We start from the raw sequence: 17,757 nt of genomic DNA, 5'->3' as shown, positions 1-17,757 counted from the left end.
ATTTGCCTCGATGCATATTGTATTACACCTTCTTAATTTTGTTTTTAGTTCTCCTGAGATATGCACATATATTACTTCTTTTCACTACACAGAAATTAGGCAGGAATTTATTTTCAAATGTACCTTGTTCAGCTTATTATAAAGTTGATTACTTTTATGTAAACAACAATCATTTTGCTTACAGATTACTACAAAAATGGGTGCTGCTCCAATCCTGAAAAGCTATAAAAACTGGCGTTATATCAAACCAAAAACATACACCTCAAGTGGTCCATGTTTTAGATCAATGTATTTGTTTGTTTCATAGACTACAGGAAGAAAGAGAAGTATGACGCACATTTTTCATAAAATGGTTTTGCCTTGGATTATGTGAGCACATTGATAGATACGGGGACAGGTGACATCTAGCCTTCAATCATATGGCACAGCATAGTCTGCCAATGCATTACATGTGCCATCCTGTCCAGGCAGGGTATGATGAATCAAGGCAGACAGGTGCACTATGAGGCAGAGTGTGAACATCGCAGCCTCATTGAAAGTCATCCTGGGTAGCATGTTCTGGAGACACAAAACGGATTAGCTGTCTGGAACCTGAGCATGCCCACTAGGCAGTACACCCCTTGGTATGGAAGTCAACGTACCCTCCACTCCCTTTCCCAACTGTCATCTTGGGCCATGAACCAGCATGTGAGGAGTTCCTCTGGATTCAGTGGAACTTCTCATATGCTTTAAGTGTGTGCTTCAGTGCGTTCTAGATTCAGGGCCTAAAGCACTAGACCAGAATTCTGCCTAGCTGTTATGGAAGATGTCCTCCATGTTTCTGGGCTCCTCTAGCATCTGTACAGCCCTGAGCAGAATTTGACCCATAGTACTAAAAATATTTTCAGTATGAATTTCTAGTGTAGACGTGTCTTGAAAGGACTGAATAAAAGGTTTAGAATAATATATATATAGAAAGAGAGAGAGATGAAGGAAAGGTATGTTTAGAAAACCTAATATAAATGCAGTCTGAGTGTTTTAATGCAAATTATTTTTACAACAACTTTCATGAAAGTCTGTGTTTATATCTGGGAGTAGCTGAGATGGTTCTGTGAACACCTGGACTGAAGAAGGAGCTCACTCTTGGTTAAACACAACAGCTGTGCGGAAGTGCGTGAGAACTGGAAAATGAAAGTGGCTATAAACATAAGTGAAACTGACCCATCTAATTTTATTATTCTGATTGCTGAGTATAATGCAATAAGCATGCTAGCTTGTAAATGGCAAAAAGTTAATTGGCTTTTTTTTCAAATTCTTCCTGTTTCAGCAGTCGCAGATGTTATTAGTAATACAAGTAAGGACCTTGTTTAACATGTGGCTTTTATCTCAACAGCTTGTCATGTTTGTCTCCTTTCCCCCATATTTTAATGGCCTGTGTGAAATGGCTTATATGTGCCCACAAACATTATAATAAGATGGAAGAGTTAGCCTCTGCATTTAATTTACCTCAGTTGGCCATATTCATCCTCAGGTATATGCCTGCAACTCTCATTGACTGTAGAAGAACAAAATTTGGCCCACTCCTGGTTAGTTCCCTGGGGTAAAATTCCCCATACCCCAAATAAGTTCTCAAAATAGGATTTCAGTGGCTCTTAAGTGGTGTTGTGGCCTTGTGCAGAATTTCATTCATAGTTCAGCGCTTGTGTAACAGTGAGCTTAGGCTTTCACCCTCCACAAACTTGCAAATATGCTTACCTTTATGCACCTAACTGTTCCCATAAAGTCAATGGGGCTGCACATATGCTCAAAGTGAAGTCTTTACAGGATCAGGACATTAGCCCGCGATCTTCATCAAATTAACAAAAAAAAATCTTAACTTTATCTTGCAGAGATGTTGGAAACCAACAATGTAATCACTTTCAATGGACTAGCCAATAGCTCCAATTACCACACTTTCCTTTTGGATGAGGAACGGAGTAGACTATATGTTGGAGCAAAGGATCACATATTTTCTTTCAACCTGGTTAACATCAAGGAATATCAAAAGGTATCTTCAATCCTACTATAATTGTTTTTTAACAAAACCTGTGGTACAAATCTTGTTATGCAGAGGTATAATGTATAACTTGACAATAGATATAAACTACATTTAAATTGTCATGACAGCTTATGATAGCTAACCTCCCACTCACCCCCCAAAAAAGAAAATTGTTGCAGCTACAAGGGGGGGAAATGATAGGCCAAATTTGGACCTGGTTTAAATGGTTCCGCCAGTTCTAAATTTGGACAAATATATATAAACAATGCAAGTGCTTGCCTGCATGAACATTTAATGAGCATCAAGCTGGGATATGAATCTACTCCATGCTAGCTTGCTGTGCTAGCTGTCCATGTAGACCCTGCTGACACACGCTAACAGTTAGTGTGCTTTAGGGTATGTCTACACTACCCGCCGGATCGACCCCCCCGAGTGCTCTCCCGTCGACTCCTGTACTCCGCTGCTGCGAGAGGCGCAGGCAGAGTTGATGGGGGAGCGGTAGCAGTTGACTCACCGCAGTGAAGACACCGCGGTGAGTAGGTCTAAGTACGTCGACTTCAGCTACGTTATTCACGTAGATGAAGTTGCATAACTTAGATCAATCCCCCCCGACTAGTGTAGACCAGGCCTTAGTCTACTCATATTTCAAAGCAGGGACACTAACAAACTGTTAGTGTGTGTCAGCAGGTTCCAGGTGGACAGGTAATGCTCAGCATGCTAGTGCAGGGTACATTCACATCCCAGCTTGCCATGAAAAAACTTTTTGTGTAGACAAGCCGCAAGTCAGCAAGATCAGGAATATAGAATGTCTGATTTTTAGCTACTAATTATAGAGAACATACGGTAAACCTCATTTTAATGTTCTGTAATTATTTGTGCCTGTCCTGTGTTAGGAGTCTGGGCAGAATAGTTAAAACTCTAGTATATTTTTACAGCGGTATTATATAATTATTGTATATAACATATTGAAAGTATCATAAAAGGTTAATCCCTAGATCCTAAGGTGAAGCTTAAAACTATGGGATTTTACATGTTTATATTTAAGCAATCAAGCTTTAAGGTTTTGTAAAGCTATGGTGCTAATATCTACACAGCTCCCTTTTGCTATGTGTCTTTCTTCTGGTCCATGTCCACTACATCCACAGTAGTATAGTCCTTTTTTACCTCTCCTAATAAGGAAGAGTTGATTGAAAAGTAGTAACACAGGAGCAGTAGCACCAGTAAATGAATGCACTTTACCTCAAGCCAGCTATTCACCAAACAGTCCATATTTTTATGTTTACTGCTCAATAAAACGAAGATGACTGTCACGACAGCTCTCACAAAAAGGTCACATTACCATTCACTTTTTTTGAGAGTAGGGCCACTTCGGTGTTTGTGAGGGTGAGTGTTGATTTCTTTTTCTTAGCATGGAGTGCTTTAAAGAATTGTGTTTCTGCTACTCATAAACCATAATAGATTGGATTCTAATAAAAGAGTGACAGATTGGTAAAAGCTCTTTGCCCTTGATGGAGGACATTACTTTTGGTAAAAGTTGTAGACTTAAATTAAAAGCTGATGTACAGTTCAACGGTGCTTTTGGGTATGCTTCTGCTTGAGTCTAAAAAGTTGTTTTATCTTTTCATTTATTCTAATGAGCTTTGCCAAAGAGTAAGAAGGTAAACACAGAGATGGAGGTTTGATTTGTTATGTTCAAGCATTTAAAATCCCACAACTTTGATGGTGCATTTTAGATTCAACTTTTATGAAAGATATATTGCTTCAGTACCAGTGGATTTTTTCTTGGTATTCCTGACCTTTTGCCCATTTGCCTATTAGCTTCCTAAGATGATAGCAATAAATACCTTGTGTTCTGTATTCTGAAGGAAGACAGGCCATTCATTTGTATTCTCTAAGGAAAAAGATAAAAGGGAAACTGAGTATTTTCTTTTCTATTCTCCTTAGAGCAGCTATAAAGGAAACTGGCTATTTATTTGTATCCTCTGAGGTATTCATAGTTTAATGCACAAAACATCTGGAATAATTAAAAGAAAGGATGGTGTTTCCACAGTAGAAAACTGCTGTCTGACATTAAGGGAATTGTATCTTCTGTTCTTCAGTCTTCGAACACTTCTAGAACAATGTGTGAAATAATAAACAGACATTATTTTATGAAAGAAAGATAATTATTATTGATGTCTCAAAACTGCAGATTCAAAGTGGGATTTGAACATTCCCAAAGATTTAGAGAATTTTTGGATCAGTTTAATATAAAGACCATGGTCACTGAAGAAATTTAGATCCGAATCAAAACTTTTCTAAAGTCTTAGCTGTGTTTGAATCTCAGCCTGTGGTTCAGGTTCATCTCTTATTATTATCAATTATCACATCGTTCCATCATTTTTTGAGAAGGCATCTCCACTGAAATCAGTGAGGATTTCTATTTAAGCACTGGAAGTAAGTTATGGCCTCAGCAAAATAGCACAAATAAGGCCAAATTCACCTTGTCATTACAATAGTGCAAATTCACTGACTTTCACATCAAGTCAACAGAATTGCAGCATTGTCAGAGGAGAATTTGACCTGCCCATATTAGAGATACGACAAACTGGTTAAGATAATATAGGAACCTTCCTCCAAAACTTGAATTGATCCTGAACTGAACCTTTTGGGGGCTCTAAAAAAAATTGGTTAATTTTTTTTTCAACGTAGTAAATTTTCATTTTCACTTTTCTCGGAACTTCTTAAGCCAAGAATAGAAGCAGGAAGAATCCTTTGAGAGACCGTGTTCTCATGAAATTTTCAGCCCAATTTTATAGACTCAAGAGGTTCAAATTCTGTTTGGATGATATTATATTATATTTGTTAAAGAAAATTCTGAATTTTTGGGTGTTGGTTGAGGTCCACCCTAGACCTCAAAACATCACTAACAATATGTCCTTAATTCTCTTTTGTCACCTGCAATCATCCTATTTTCCTAATACTTTCCCCTTTACTTTATAAATAATGTATTGAATACCAAGGTTATAATCCAGTCTTGTGGCCATTCATATTGCATTATCTGAAGTTACCAACTGAATCGTAACCTGGCATTATGTGAAGATCATGTTTTATTCTATATGTAATTCCTAAAAGATTTTCAACAGACATGAATAATTGACTGAAATGGTCTCTGGGTTTTCTCTGTAGGAAGTGAGATACTTCTTCTACCAGAAGTAATACTACAGCAGGCTTAGGGAGTATTACTGGAAGATTATAGATATTTGCAAAGACACTTATCCAAATCAGCATCAGCATTAGTGTTTGATGGAATGATAGTATCAAACTAACATCGCCATTTTTATTCATTTAATTGAAGAGCAGGAAAAAAAAGTGAATTACTATATAAACTGAACAGTCAAGACTCCCATTTATGTTACAATATTCCCAAACCCAATTAAATGGCACATAGTAATAGATATCTATCATATTTAGTGATGTCAAGAAGATGCAAGCTTTGGGCCTGGGTCTCCATTCCATTTTTAAACCAGTGTTGTAAATACATTAAAATCAATATTGATTTACCAGTATAACTGAATGGAAAATCAAGCCCTTTGCTTCCATATTTTTCAAAGTCTGTAGCAGAGATCCACATTATACACTGTATTTATAATCTTCTTTGCCATGATTCCCATTATATACACTTTATTCTGCTTATGTTTGGGTTTTGTCAGTGAAAGGAATAAAGAGAAAAGCAAAGGAACTGGGTGAAGAGACTATATATAGCACTTGGTATACGATTTGTGATTATTGAAGCACGAAATGGCATAAAGTGATTTTTATTTTATTTCTTTAGATTTTTTGGCCTGTGTCTCATACCCGAAGGGATGAGTGTAAGTGGGCTGGAAAAGATATTCTGGTAAGTACAAATCTTTATAATGGTGTTTTGTTTTTGTGTGTGAAGAATTTGAATATTTCATGGAGTCTAGTGTTAATTTTTAAAGCACTTATTTTTCCTAAGATTACTCTTCTTACGCTAACATGAGACTTGGGTCACATCAGGTTTTTTGGTTGGCTGGGTATTTTGGTCCAAAGAAATGGATGCTGAGTTTAAATGCATAAGAGGATGAAAATCATGCAAATTGAAGAGAAAGTATTTATTAAAAAAGCACCCACTAAAGTGAGAATCATTGATTCTTATTTAATTTTCTTCTGATTTCATTAATTGTGCACTGATTTAGCCCCTGATCATGCAGTAAGCTCCATATAAACCCTTGTGCCCACATGGCACGTCACTGAAGCGAGTCTCCATGCAGGGTTTCCTTGGGTTCTGCCTGTATGGAGTTTATTGCAGAATTGAGGCCTAAGTGGTTTGAACTTTCTGCATCAGTTTTGGTGCCTCAGGAAAGAAACAGTTATATAACAACTGCTTTACTTACCTTCTCGCTCTCTCTCACTCACATATCTCTGTCTTTGTACATATGAGAGTGAGAGAGATTTGGCCACAAGTCCTAACAATTCGCTCAGTGTATATTGATAGTTTAGCCCTGTCTTCCATTATAGGAGCAGAGAGAGAAAGAGGATACACATACACAATAAGTCAAATGGACACATGCACAGTGGGCCAAATGGGAAATCAGTGAAGTTGCAAGGGTATGACTGAGAGTGGAATTTGGCCCCATGTGTATACATTACTGGCCTGAATTTCAGAGATGGTTCACTAAAATATTCATAATGCCAATCTTATGCCTCTGAAAAACTATGTTCTAATACTGTCTTAGGTCAGAAGTGAAAGTGGGTTCATTGGGCTTAACCTAGTCCCTAGAGGACTGTTGTCTACGTCAAAAAATCATTTTTGGAACAGCAGAGGTGGTTTAGGTCAGGACTGACATATATAACCAGCGATGTATGTATGGAAAGAGAGCTCATGATTTTCATGTGCCTGACTATAGTATGAGTGTCTCTAGCCACTTTGTAGTCTGATTTTAAATCACTACAAATATTTTTTACTCAAACCACGTATGTATTCACAAGCACTTCCCATAGAAATATTCTGTGAGCTAGAGATCAGAAAATCTAACCTGCTAGGTAACCCAGAAAGTGCGGGTTGGTGTGAAGTACCTGAAGAAATTAACTAACAGTGGCTGTCCAGCGTTGTACTGAGTATTGTTATATTACAGTAAGCAACAATACCATGGCTTGAAGAGAAACTCAGAAATCTACAGCACTGAGAACAAAATTGCTTCCTTTACTTTTTTTAAAAAAACATTTTCTTTTACAAATTCAAAATGATAAAGTGGCGGGGGGGGGGGGGGGGGGCGGGGGAAGGGAAAGTTTCAGACATTGCAGAAAGTCAGTTTCCAATATACTCATAGTAAGTGGCCATAGTTCATTGTGCTGCCCCTGGAATAGTCCAGAAAGAAGATTATGACTCCGGGAGTCACCATCTCACTTCCAGTCACTTCTGTGTGTATGTGTGTGCATTACACAACAAGTCTATATCCTGATAGTGTATACTCGCTGACATGTCAAGGTAGCTACTCCACTAGGCATGAATGTGGAGTAGATCCATGGCTCAGTCCCATCCTGCTATTTTCTATCTACCTGCATTGGGTATCCCCATGCACTGGAAGCTTCAGTACAGTGTGCTGGCACCAGGGCATAAGAAGGCATAACATGGGGTACGGTGCGCAGGACATACAACAATCTAACCCAAAGTGAGGGTAACAGTGTTACAAGTTATATGGGTCTAGTCAGAACATTTTGAAAGAAGAAAAATGTTGGTAAACAACAGAAAACATATTGCAAATTTTATTTTCTATTTTCCACCAGCCCTACAAATTTACGAGATAAGCCGCAAAGAGTTCATTCTATATATTTAAATATAAATAAAGAATGGCTAGTAATATTTTATGTGGGTCCAGGTCAGCACTGGGGTTTTGGTAGGTGAGTTAGAAATCTGAAGCAGGATTAACTCTCACTGTATCTAGTTCTCTATTGGTAAACACCCAAAAGTACCTGAGTCACAGGTTTCTCTCCAGTCCTGCTCTTGTCATTTAATAATGCATTAGAAACAAAGTACTAAATGGTGAAACATAATATAACAATTCTAGATGTAATAACATTAAAGATTGCACATCATTAAAGAAACTTAGCATTCTTCCCTCCTATATTCCTTAGAGCTGTTGTCAATACCTAGGAAATGTGAAATATAATGACCATAAAAATAACTCAACGTGCTCTCATTAAACAGAGAGAGGATGCTTAAAGTGGAGTATAAAGCACATTTGATTTAATGTTGCTATCAACGTGGACCATTGCTAAGATATTAGATATTTCTCCTTTGTGATTGCTCACACTTTCCTAAATGAAGTTCTGTATCTTTTATGACAGTTCTCATTTTTAACATTTGTAATTATTGATCTCAAGGGGGGCAGCCAATACTGAAAATTCAAGTCCCCACTAATAAGCCAGGTGCAGTACAGCAGCTGCAATGAAAGTTTTTCTTTAATATTGCCCCAGTGGTAACCTCAAACATGACCTGAGAGATTTCCCCTCATAATTAAAAGAAATAATTTACTGTAGCTTTTATTCTGTCTGAGTCCAAAGGATTCCTGAAATCCAGACTGCCAGTCATGCCAATCTAGGCATAGCAAATTGGTGAAATTTCAGTTTGCATAGGATAATGCTGAGGGCAGCATATTATGATATTGTAAATCTAATGATAACCCTTTATTACTTATGTAGCAGTTTCCATTTGTGTGTTTAAAGCACTTTAAAAATGTTAATTAGTGAAGCTTTGCAATACCCCTGTTGTATGTTGTCCATTTTATAGGTAGGTAAACTTTTTAAAATATGCTTGACTCCCTTTTACATATAGGTAAACTGAGACACAGGAGATTAAAAGTCCTCCCCCAAGATCACACAGTGGTTACAGCAGAAGCCACCTTTTTCATAAACAAAATTATCTACTAGACTTTCTCATCAGGTATAGAGAAGTTGCCATTAAACTCTTTATTAGCAGTTAGAGTTGCTGTGATATTTCTCTATCCTTCGTATAGGGAATACTACAAATAGCAAAGTAATGTTACTAGAGAAAAAGGCAAAAGTGTAAATATTTAATAGCAACCAAGGTATTTACTTTTATGGCCAAGCTAAACAAGCAAATGTGATAGCCCAATAAAAGGAGACGAAGAGGTTCTTATTGCTCTGAACCTCAGCCATGGATAGATATCTCCCTGGATCTACTGTGGTTACATCCTGAAACCTTCCCCTGTAGATTCCTGATCAGGAGTTTGGAACAATCAAAGAATTAATTGTCCCTGCAGAATACATCCCAGGTTTTACACCGAACCACACAGTGCAGCTCTGATCAATAAAGCTCCTTCTGATATAACTCACTACTGAGTTTCATTATTTTGATTTAAAGAGCTCACAGTCAATCACCTGGGACACAATGCTAACACATGACAATTTCTGCATCACATATGGATTAAATAATAGGGAAAAAAGAAAAAAATGTGGCTATAATTCCATCCTGGGGTTCCAGTGATGTCATAAACCATCAGAGTGTAGTTTGAGTGATTTATGTAGTCACTGGAACCCTAAGATGAAACTGTAACTGGGGATAGGAAAACCAGTGCATAAACTGGAGCGGAGTAGAAACTCCACCTCGAATTCAAACCGTTATTTTGTTACAGTATAAAAAGGTTTGATTAACTTCCCCCTTCCCCTCTATTTGGTGCATCTCTGCACTTCCTAATTTTATAATGCACAGGAAACAGAAGTGCCAAGACACCAAAGGAGTAGTTCTTGTGGTATTTAATTATGGGATTTAACTATGGGATATGGTAAGTTCTCCATGATTTGAAGTCTTTAAGGATGTGTTTTAATAAAGCACCTAAAGGTGCTGACTTCTAGTGGGAACTGGATGCCTAACTCCTTATGAAAATCCCTCTCTAAATCTAAATCAAGTTGGTAGGCTAAATGCAGCAATTACTTGTTTTATGCCCGTGTTATGCAAGATGTCAGACTAGATCAGGGGTCCCCAGTGTGGTGCCCGCGGGCACCATGGCGCCCGCCTGGGCATCTAAGTGTGCCCGCGTACTGGCCAGCGGATGAGCATCCGCCGAAATGCCACCAAGAAGCAGCATCATCCAGAGGCGTCACCGCCAAAATGCTGCCGATTTGCCTGCGGCAGCGATGCCTCTGGATGACGCTGCTTCTCGGCGGCATTTTGGCGGCGACGCCTATTGATGTTGCCACTTGTTGGCGGCATTTTGGCGGATGCTTGTCCACTACCCCGGTCCTCCATGGCTCATCCAGAAGAAAAAGGTTGGGGACCACTGGACTAGATGATCGTAATGCTCCCTTTTGACCTTAACATCTATGAATCTTTGACTTTCCAATCTACCCAAAACATGCTTGGAAATATTTTAAAAAATCTGCCTGGACTCTTTGTTCTCACAAGGTGTCTAGACCACATAGAATCAAGTAAATTTCTGAAGCTTTGGAACACCATTGGAATGTAACCCACCCACCTGGATGTGGTGTTCTGTCCCATCTAGTGGCACCAAGACCACTTAAAGAGGGAGAGAAAATGTGCCTGCTCTACAGTCTTAGCTAACAGCCAGTTGGCTTTTAATTTGTGGTAGAGACTCATGCACTAGCTCCAGAGGTCCCTGGTTCAATCCCACCCGCCAACAACTGGGGTCTGTCAGTGTTGCAAGAACATTCCAAATCTTCTCTTAGCATTTTTAGGAGAAATGTATTGTTAGTGAATTGTGACAAATTGTCAGCACCAGGATGATGGTCTTGTAGGTCTTGTATTTATCCATCAATCTGGTGCAATTCATCATAGGCAGCCATAATGCAAGCACATTGTCCCAACTATGTGCCTCAAACCTGTTCTCGTTAAAAGCTTACTCTTTAAAAGTAATTCAGTCTTCACGTCATTAATTCCTTGGCTTCTAAACTACCCCAGCCAAACTGGGTGCCAATTAATGCTCACTGTGTCATAGTTTTTGTGAGGTAGACATTTGTCTGCTTGTAACTGTACTTTGGCCACCGACAGCCTGTGAGCCCTAGGAGGTTTGTCGGATCATCAATGGCCACAGGAATTCAAAGTGTGTTTGTTTACTTGAATAGTTAAAATATATATCTGCCTATTTTACTCCAGCGCTGCTGCTAATTTGGAGTCAAATCAAAATTAAAGAAAAGTCTCTGCCGCTGAGCAGCAGAGGCTCCTGTTAAGTACGTTGTGGAGATGTTCCACAGATGCATCTTTGCATTTCAAGAAGTGTTGTTCAGCTCATTCTTTGAGGATTGCCTGGCTGTAAATCAGATCACAGTCCTTTGAGTTTAAATAGGACACATCCAAGCCAAATACGCCACCTAAGACTTTATCTCCATGAGATGGGAAAGTTCAGTTTCCAAACCCCTCCCTGAATCATGTGACAGTGCTCAATTCTAAAGACCGCTACAACCGTGCATTTGGAATGATTGTCAGCTGGTTCAAATCGGTGATTTCACAAGGGTGCAATTTACCAAGTTGCCTCTCCTCCCCAAAATCATTTTTGATGACATTTTGGAAAATGAAGCTAGCAAAAAAAAAAATATCGTTGATTCCCTTCAACTTCTTTTTATTACCCCTCTAGCCTTAGGGAAAACATAAAGGCAGAACATAAAAGTACCCGTAATACATTTCATGTGCTATTGTAAATGAAGAACTGAGGAGGGAGACTGAAAATTAATTATAGAATACCAATTGAAAATAGATAGCCTGCTCATAAATTAACCAGAAAAGATCAGGCCAGGTAACATCTGGCCCTTTCCCACTTTATGTCCCCCCCACAGGGGTCAGCTCCAGTTATGTGGGGATGCAAGCAAGCACTGTGCTAATGTAATTTCACCAATGTGTGAAACCGCATTGTATAGGCTCCACAAAGTATATGGGGAAGGGTGGAGATGAAGGCTGTATAATTCCTCACCACTGGCCAGAGGAGGTGAGCTGGCATGCTGAGGAGGAGAGTCAAACACTGGAGCCTTTCAGAGGACTGCAGAGCTATCTCTGTAACATATGTTTCCTCCCCAGGGGAATTCTGGCTGAGTTAGGCACAGTTCCTTCATAGACCCCCTACAATGCAGCCAGTGGCTTTAAGATACAGTATGTGCTGTAATCAGTCAGTTCAGATGCCAACACTGGCATTTGCTTTCATTTAGGAATTGGCATATGATGCCGTTTGTAAACTGGCCAAGGCAAATCAATTACTGCAAGGTAGTGCCTTGAGCAGTTGAGTAGAGGAAGAATTAAGTTAGTGATGGCAATTCAAGTACTGTATCTTATCTAGTACTACACAGTTTGATGGGTAATTTCACAATATAGGAACATAATTAAATATCCTTGAAATGATGGCAAACAATAGTTAAGTGCCATACATTAAGGAAAATAATATGATAAATATATATATTTTTTACTCATTCTTTTATTCTGAGATTCTCTTAAACCTCAATTAATCTGGATCAAGGATAAGAGCTAAATTTTCCTATCTATGGATTATTTTTCTATTATAGGAGGGACTAGAGAGATTTGCTTCTGAGGGAAAGCTTACATTCATCAAATCCAGTGCCGGATTTTCTCAGCAATGAACCCCTGCCTTGAATTACGAGCCTTGCACAAATTGCACTTTTGTTTTTAGAAATATAGAAATTATTTTGAATTATTAGTGGGAGGAAAAAAGGGGGAACAAAACTGTTTCACAAAATGATGGTTTTCAGATTTCTACTGATGGAGTTTTCCTCTGAGTCCGAGTTTGGCTTTGACAAAGATTGAGGGTTCCTTTTATATGCTACTGTGCCACCAGCGATTGCTGTTTTGGGACTCCTCTAGACAGATTCCTTGTTATGATTTATTTTGTCTCCAGAGGTGGACAGGGTAAGTGTACCCCTTATATCTTTCAAACAACATGCTCACTTGAATAACTAGTAAAAATGATCGGCATGTTTCACTCCCTGAATTCTCTCAGGAGTTCTGTCTTCAGACTCAAGTCTTGTAGCAGTTCATTTCTGAAGGACTCATCTATCCATTTCTAGTTCTGCCTCAGATTCTTTCTGTTTGGGCAGATACATTATTGTTTTAATGGAAGGAAGGGTTGGTTTCACTTCACAGTCTCAAGCAAGCTTGTTTCCAAAAGCACATTTCTCTCTTTCTCCATACACTTGCAGCATAGCTCAGAATTCCCCACTTGCATTAGTCCACACCTGATCATCTTTCTATGATACTGCTGGCACCGCATGCCAAACAGCTAGCCTTCTAAATGCCTCTCAACTGTTTGCAGACCTAATGTCCATTTTCCTTTGAAATGTGTGTAAAAATAACTACACTATTGGTCAAAGAGAAAGTTCTTAAAATACCCTCCAAAATTGTGTAGAATTATTTTTAAGTTAAAACTATAGTTTTCTTTTCTTTGTTCCACAACTGTTAAAAAACCAGTTCAAGATAATTAAAGAAGAAAGAGAAAGAGAGAGCTTTGCAGATTAGAGGAAAAATTATATTCCAAATATGATGGGGCCACAATATTAAGGCCAATAAGTAAAGAGATACTTATTTATGGGGAGAAACAATCTGATCTTTGTTGGAACAGATCACCTATTACTTCCTTTCTAATTTAGACAATCCCTTCCTGATTAACTGCTTCTAAAGCTGTAGGTCCCTATAAGGGTGTCGTGAATCTTGCAGGAAACATAATTTGACAACTCCTGATTCAGTACATGCCAAATTTTAATTGAATGGGAATTTTAGGCTTCCATCAGTTAAGGATTTTCTGCCTAGTTTCTCTCATGGAACTCAGAATAGATTTATGTCCACGCCCAAAAAACAGGACTCCCATGTTATGGAGCATGTAACTTCATCGTCAAGCTTATAGGATATGTTTATTTACGTGTGTACATATTGCTAAGCAGCTGCATCCTATAGATCTAGCATTCTGTTGCTTGCTTTCAGCACTTCAAGCATTAATTTGTCACTTTCATCTCAGAAGTTTAGGTATATTTATCTTAGATGACTGTGTCTGGAAATCATTTCAGGATGTGCATAAAGCAGAATAGAAAAGAGTGACTGTTACCACTTCTATGTGCTTTATGTGCATGTAAGGGACTGATGGCATATGTCTGAAACACCCCACCCTGCTAACAGGGGTTAATCCTGCTAGGGAATGTGGAGTGAGATCTGCTGATTCAATGAGGCATGTGGTTTATACCTACATCTAGATATAAGGGAGATGGGAGAGATTCTCTAGAAGTTCTAGAGCAGTGGTTCTCAGACTGTGGGCCAGGACCCCATTTTAATGGGGTCACCAGGGCTGGCTTAGACTTGCCGGGGCCAGAGCTGAAGCCTGAGTCCCTCTGCTCGGAGCTGAAGCCTGAGTGCTTCAGCCCTGGGCAGGGAGGCTCTGGTTACAGGCACCCTGCCTGGGGCTGAAGCCCTTGGGCTTTGGCTTTGGTCTCCTTGCCCAGGGTGGTGGGGCTTGGGCTTTGGCCCCCCCACCTGGGGTAGCGGGGCTCGGGCAGGGTCAGGCTTCAGTCCCCTCTTCTGGGGTCATGTAGTAATGTTTGCTTTCAGAAGTGGGTGGCAGTGCAATGAAGTTTGAAAACCCCTGTTCTAGAGTGTGGGCTGAGCAACCCCAAGGAAGGAACTCAGGCAGCAGACAGGCTTCAAGGGGAGCTTTGAGCTGAACTTTACGGCATTGTTAATTTCTTGGTTAATAAAACCAAATCCCAAGATAAGGGAGAGTTTTCCATTCAATAAAGTACATGGAGTTTGTTTTAGAGCCAGTTGGAAAAAGAACTTTCTCATATCCCACTATCAAGGCTGCTGTTTCTTTTAGGCTTATTCGAGTTATTCTTGGAATATTATTTGCTTCCTTGATTAAACTGATTCTTAATATGTTGCAAAAATATTATTAATAACCTAGAGCAGTGGTTCCCAAACTTGTTCCGTCGCTTGTGCAGGGAAAGCCCCTGGTGGGCTGGGCCGGTTTGTGTACTAAACTGTTCTAAAGGACTTTACTTTTCCATATCTTGGGCTAGTGTCAGGTCAGAGTTCAGTGGTCATGATGACAAAAGTGATCAAGCTGAGTAGTCCCAGAGCACAGGAACTTTGCCCAGAGGAGAAGGAAGGTAGGTAGGGTCTTTTATGCCTCTCCTACTGACACAAGGCTGAGACCAAATGAAGCCTCAGTAGGAGTATGGTGCACAAGTGTGCTTCCAATAAAACTATTTGCTAAAAACGACATATCCCTTTGAGGCTTGAAAGCGTTAAGATATATTTGTTTTTCCCAGTGGTTGATTTTTCTAATCTGCTTTGTAAATTGGCTTCCTTTTCTTTTATCAATTGTGAATAGTGGATAAAGAAAATTCAGAGGACACATTCTAGGACATGTCTTTATTGTGTATTTTCAAAATTCTCACGCACTCTGTCATGTCAAGAAATCAGGTAGATAAGACTCTAATCATTAAACACTTAATCAGGAAGATAACTGGGACTAAAGTGGGATGTGTCCGGCTCCAAAAAAAGTCTTATCAATGTCTACTCCCCATCAGCAGCTTCATTCTGAAAATTCTCAGGTCCCCTCTCAACAGCAGAGAGGAATCCAATTTTGTGATTATCACTGCTGCTTCTGCACTTCCTGTTCTGCCCATCCTGCGTATCAGTAATGCTGTTCCTGACATAGTCTGAAGGTTTCAAGTCATTCTTATCAGAAGACTATGTAATGATCATTGATTATGTTTCAGATTCCAGCTGTTTTTTCAAAGCTTAGAGACCGGGAACAGCATTCAAAAGTATAGTTATCACTAAGACTATTAAATAAAGTGAAGGACATAGATTTATGATATGAACCAGTTATATCATTTATTTATGCACACATATAAATACAGCAGTAAGCACACTCCTCTTGTGGTGAAATCCCTTCCTCTGCATAGAGCCTGATTAATACGAGTGGAATCCACAAGGGTGGTGAAAATCCATTCCTCCTACACAGAGCCAATGGGAGTGGCTACAGTTGCTATTCTAGGTTTATCTCTCCATGGTAGTTGCAGGGGGTGCTGGCCTTTTCCCATTATGGAATTCTGCACCAGCCTATGCAGGGCCTTCGTGAAGATCCTATTGCAGTGTACAGATGCCCCTGTATAGTTGTTCCACCTATGTTCTCTTTGCACAGCCCTTTAGTGGATCTTAAATGGAGTGGAGGGTCTTGTACTGAGTGAATTTTGCCCTTAGTACCCAGGCAATATTTAGAATAATAACTGAACGACAATGTTACAGTAAAACAGAACTTTACAGTGTAGCTGAGGTTGTCATCTTTGTTACTTACCTAGTACAATGGACACTGCTCTTAGACTGGGGTTAGTAGGCACTGCCATAATGCAAATGCAAAACACAAGGCCAATAGTTCTTAAACAATATTATTACACGTGAACAGGAATGAGAACGAAGATCCTACAAACAATTGCATGCATGCAGGGAGTGCCATTATAGCACGTAGAGTGTATTTCACCGTCATGGAGTGCTCAATGGGACTACTCACATACGTAGAGTTACTTAAGTTCCAAAATATTTGCAGGGTCAGAGGCTAAGTTTCATCTTCAGTTTTTCCTATGTAACGTCAGCATAGCTTAAACTACAGGTTGAATTGGTTGTGAGTGTGTCACCATTAGGAAATAATATTTATTTCAATAGAGAGACAAGGTGAAGTAATATCTTTTATTGGACCCACTTCCATTGGTCAGAGAGAGAAGCTGTTGAGCTACAAGCTTGTCTTTCCCACCAACAGAAGTTGGTCAAAACAAGATATTACCTCACCCACCTAGGCTACGTCCTCACTATGGGGGGGGGGTCGATTTAAGATACGCAAATTCAGCTACGCGAATAGCTTAGCTGAATTCGACGTATCCAAGCCGACTTACCCCACTGTGAGGATGGTGGCAAATCGACCTCCGCGGCTCCCCCGTCGACGGCGCATACTCCTACCTGCGCTAGTGGAGTACAAGCGTCGATTGTCGCAGCCCGACGAGACGAGATAAATCGATCCCCGAGAGATCGATTTCTACCCGCCGATTCAGGCGGGTAGTGAAGACATAGCCTAAGTGTCTCTAACATCCTGGGGTCGACACAGCTACACACCACTGCATACCTTTATTTCATGACATTTAAGCAACCTTTTTCTTCAATTAATACTATTGCATTCTGAAAGGGATACCCACCCTGTTAAGATTGAACTGATCACAGCTGGCAATAATGCTCTGGTATAAGAAAGAACAAAATAAACTCCAAGATTACCAGAGAACGTCTTTCAACAGTGGAATAAATTGAATGACAGCAATAATATTAGGGATTATTTTTCCTTTATGGATATCCCTGACCCTGCTATTCCAGAATTCAACTAATTAGGTAGAAGGGGGAAAAAGTAAACATATTCACTAACTGTGAAGATGAAACCTACAGGTTTTTATATAGAAAATGTCCACCCAATTTGATTTGAAACACATGATGAATTTGTTTTGTTTTTTCAGCTGTCAGATGATACCTTTAAAGCCTCTTGCACATCCAATTTGGACAAAACTCCTGATATTGTAATTGTGGAGAGCTGGAATAGAGTAAGGTTCTTTCAGTGCTCATCTGGAGTAAATCGGTATAAATCTGTTGGAGTTAATGGAGATGCATATTTACATCAGATGAAGATCTGGCCCTACAAGATTGCCTAACTGCATATTTCTAATATTCT

The 17,757-nt window shown here is 39.5% G+C and overlaps 1 protein-coding gene across 4 annotated transcripts in view; it reads left to right on the top strand.

Moving 5' to 3' along the window:
- Window positions 1–17,757, top strand: part of SEMA3A (semaphorin 3A) — a 412,569-nt gene that overhangs the window by 270,305 nt on the left and 124,507 nt on the right. For all 4 annotated transcript variants that reach the window (XM_054017194.1, XM_054017206.1, XM_054017202.1 and 1 more), the window contains exons 3-4: window positions 1,869–2,026; window positions 5,832–5,894. In XM_054017194.1, the coding sequence (XP_053873169.1) occupies window positions 1,869–2,026; window positions 5,832–5,894 (221 nt within the window). The remainder of the gene's footprint in view (window positions 1–1,868; window positions 2,027–5,831; window positions 5,895–17,757) is intronic.

The sequence above is a fragment of the Malaclemys terrapin genome, chromosome 1 (genome assembly GCF_027887155.1).
Source record: "Malaclemys terrapin pileata isolate rMalTer1 chromosome 1, rMalTer1.hap1, whole genome shotgun sequence".
In the NCBI taxonomy this organism is placed as follows: Eukaryota; Metazoa; Chordata; order Testudines; family Emydidae; genus Malaclemys; species Malaclemys terrapin.
The sequence above is the reverse complement of the archived record's forward strand: the minus strand, read 5'-3'. Positions and strand labels throughout refer to the sequence as shown.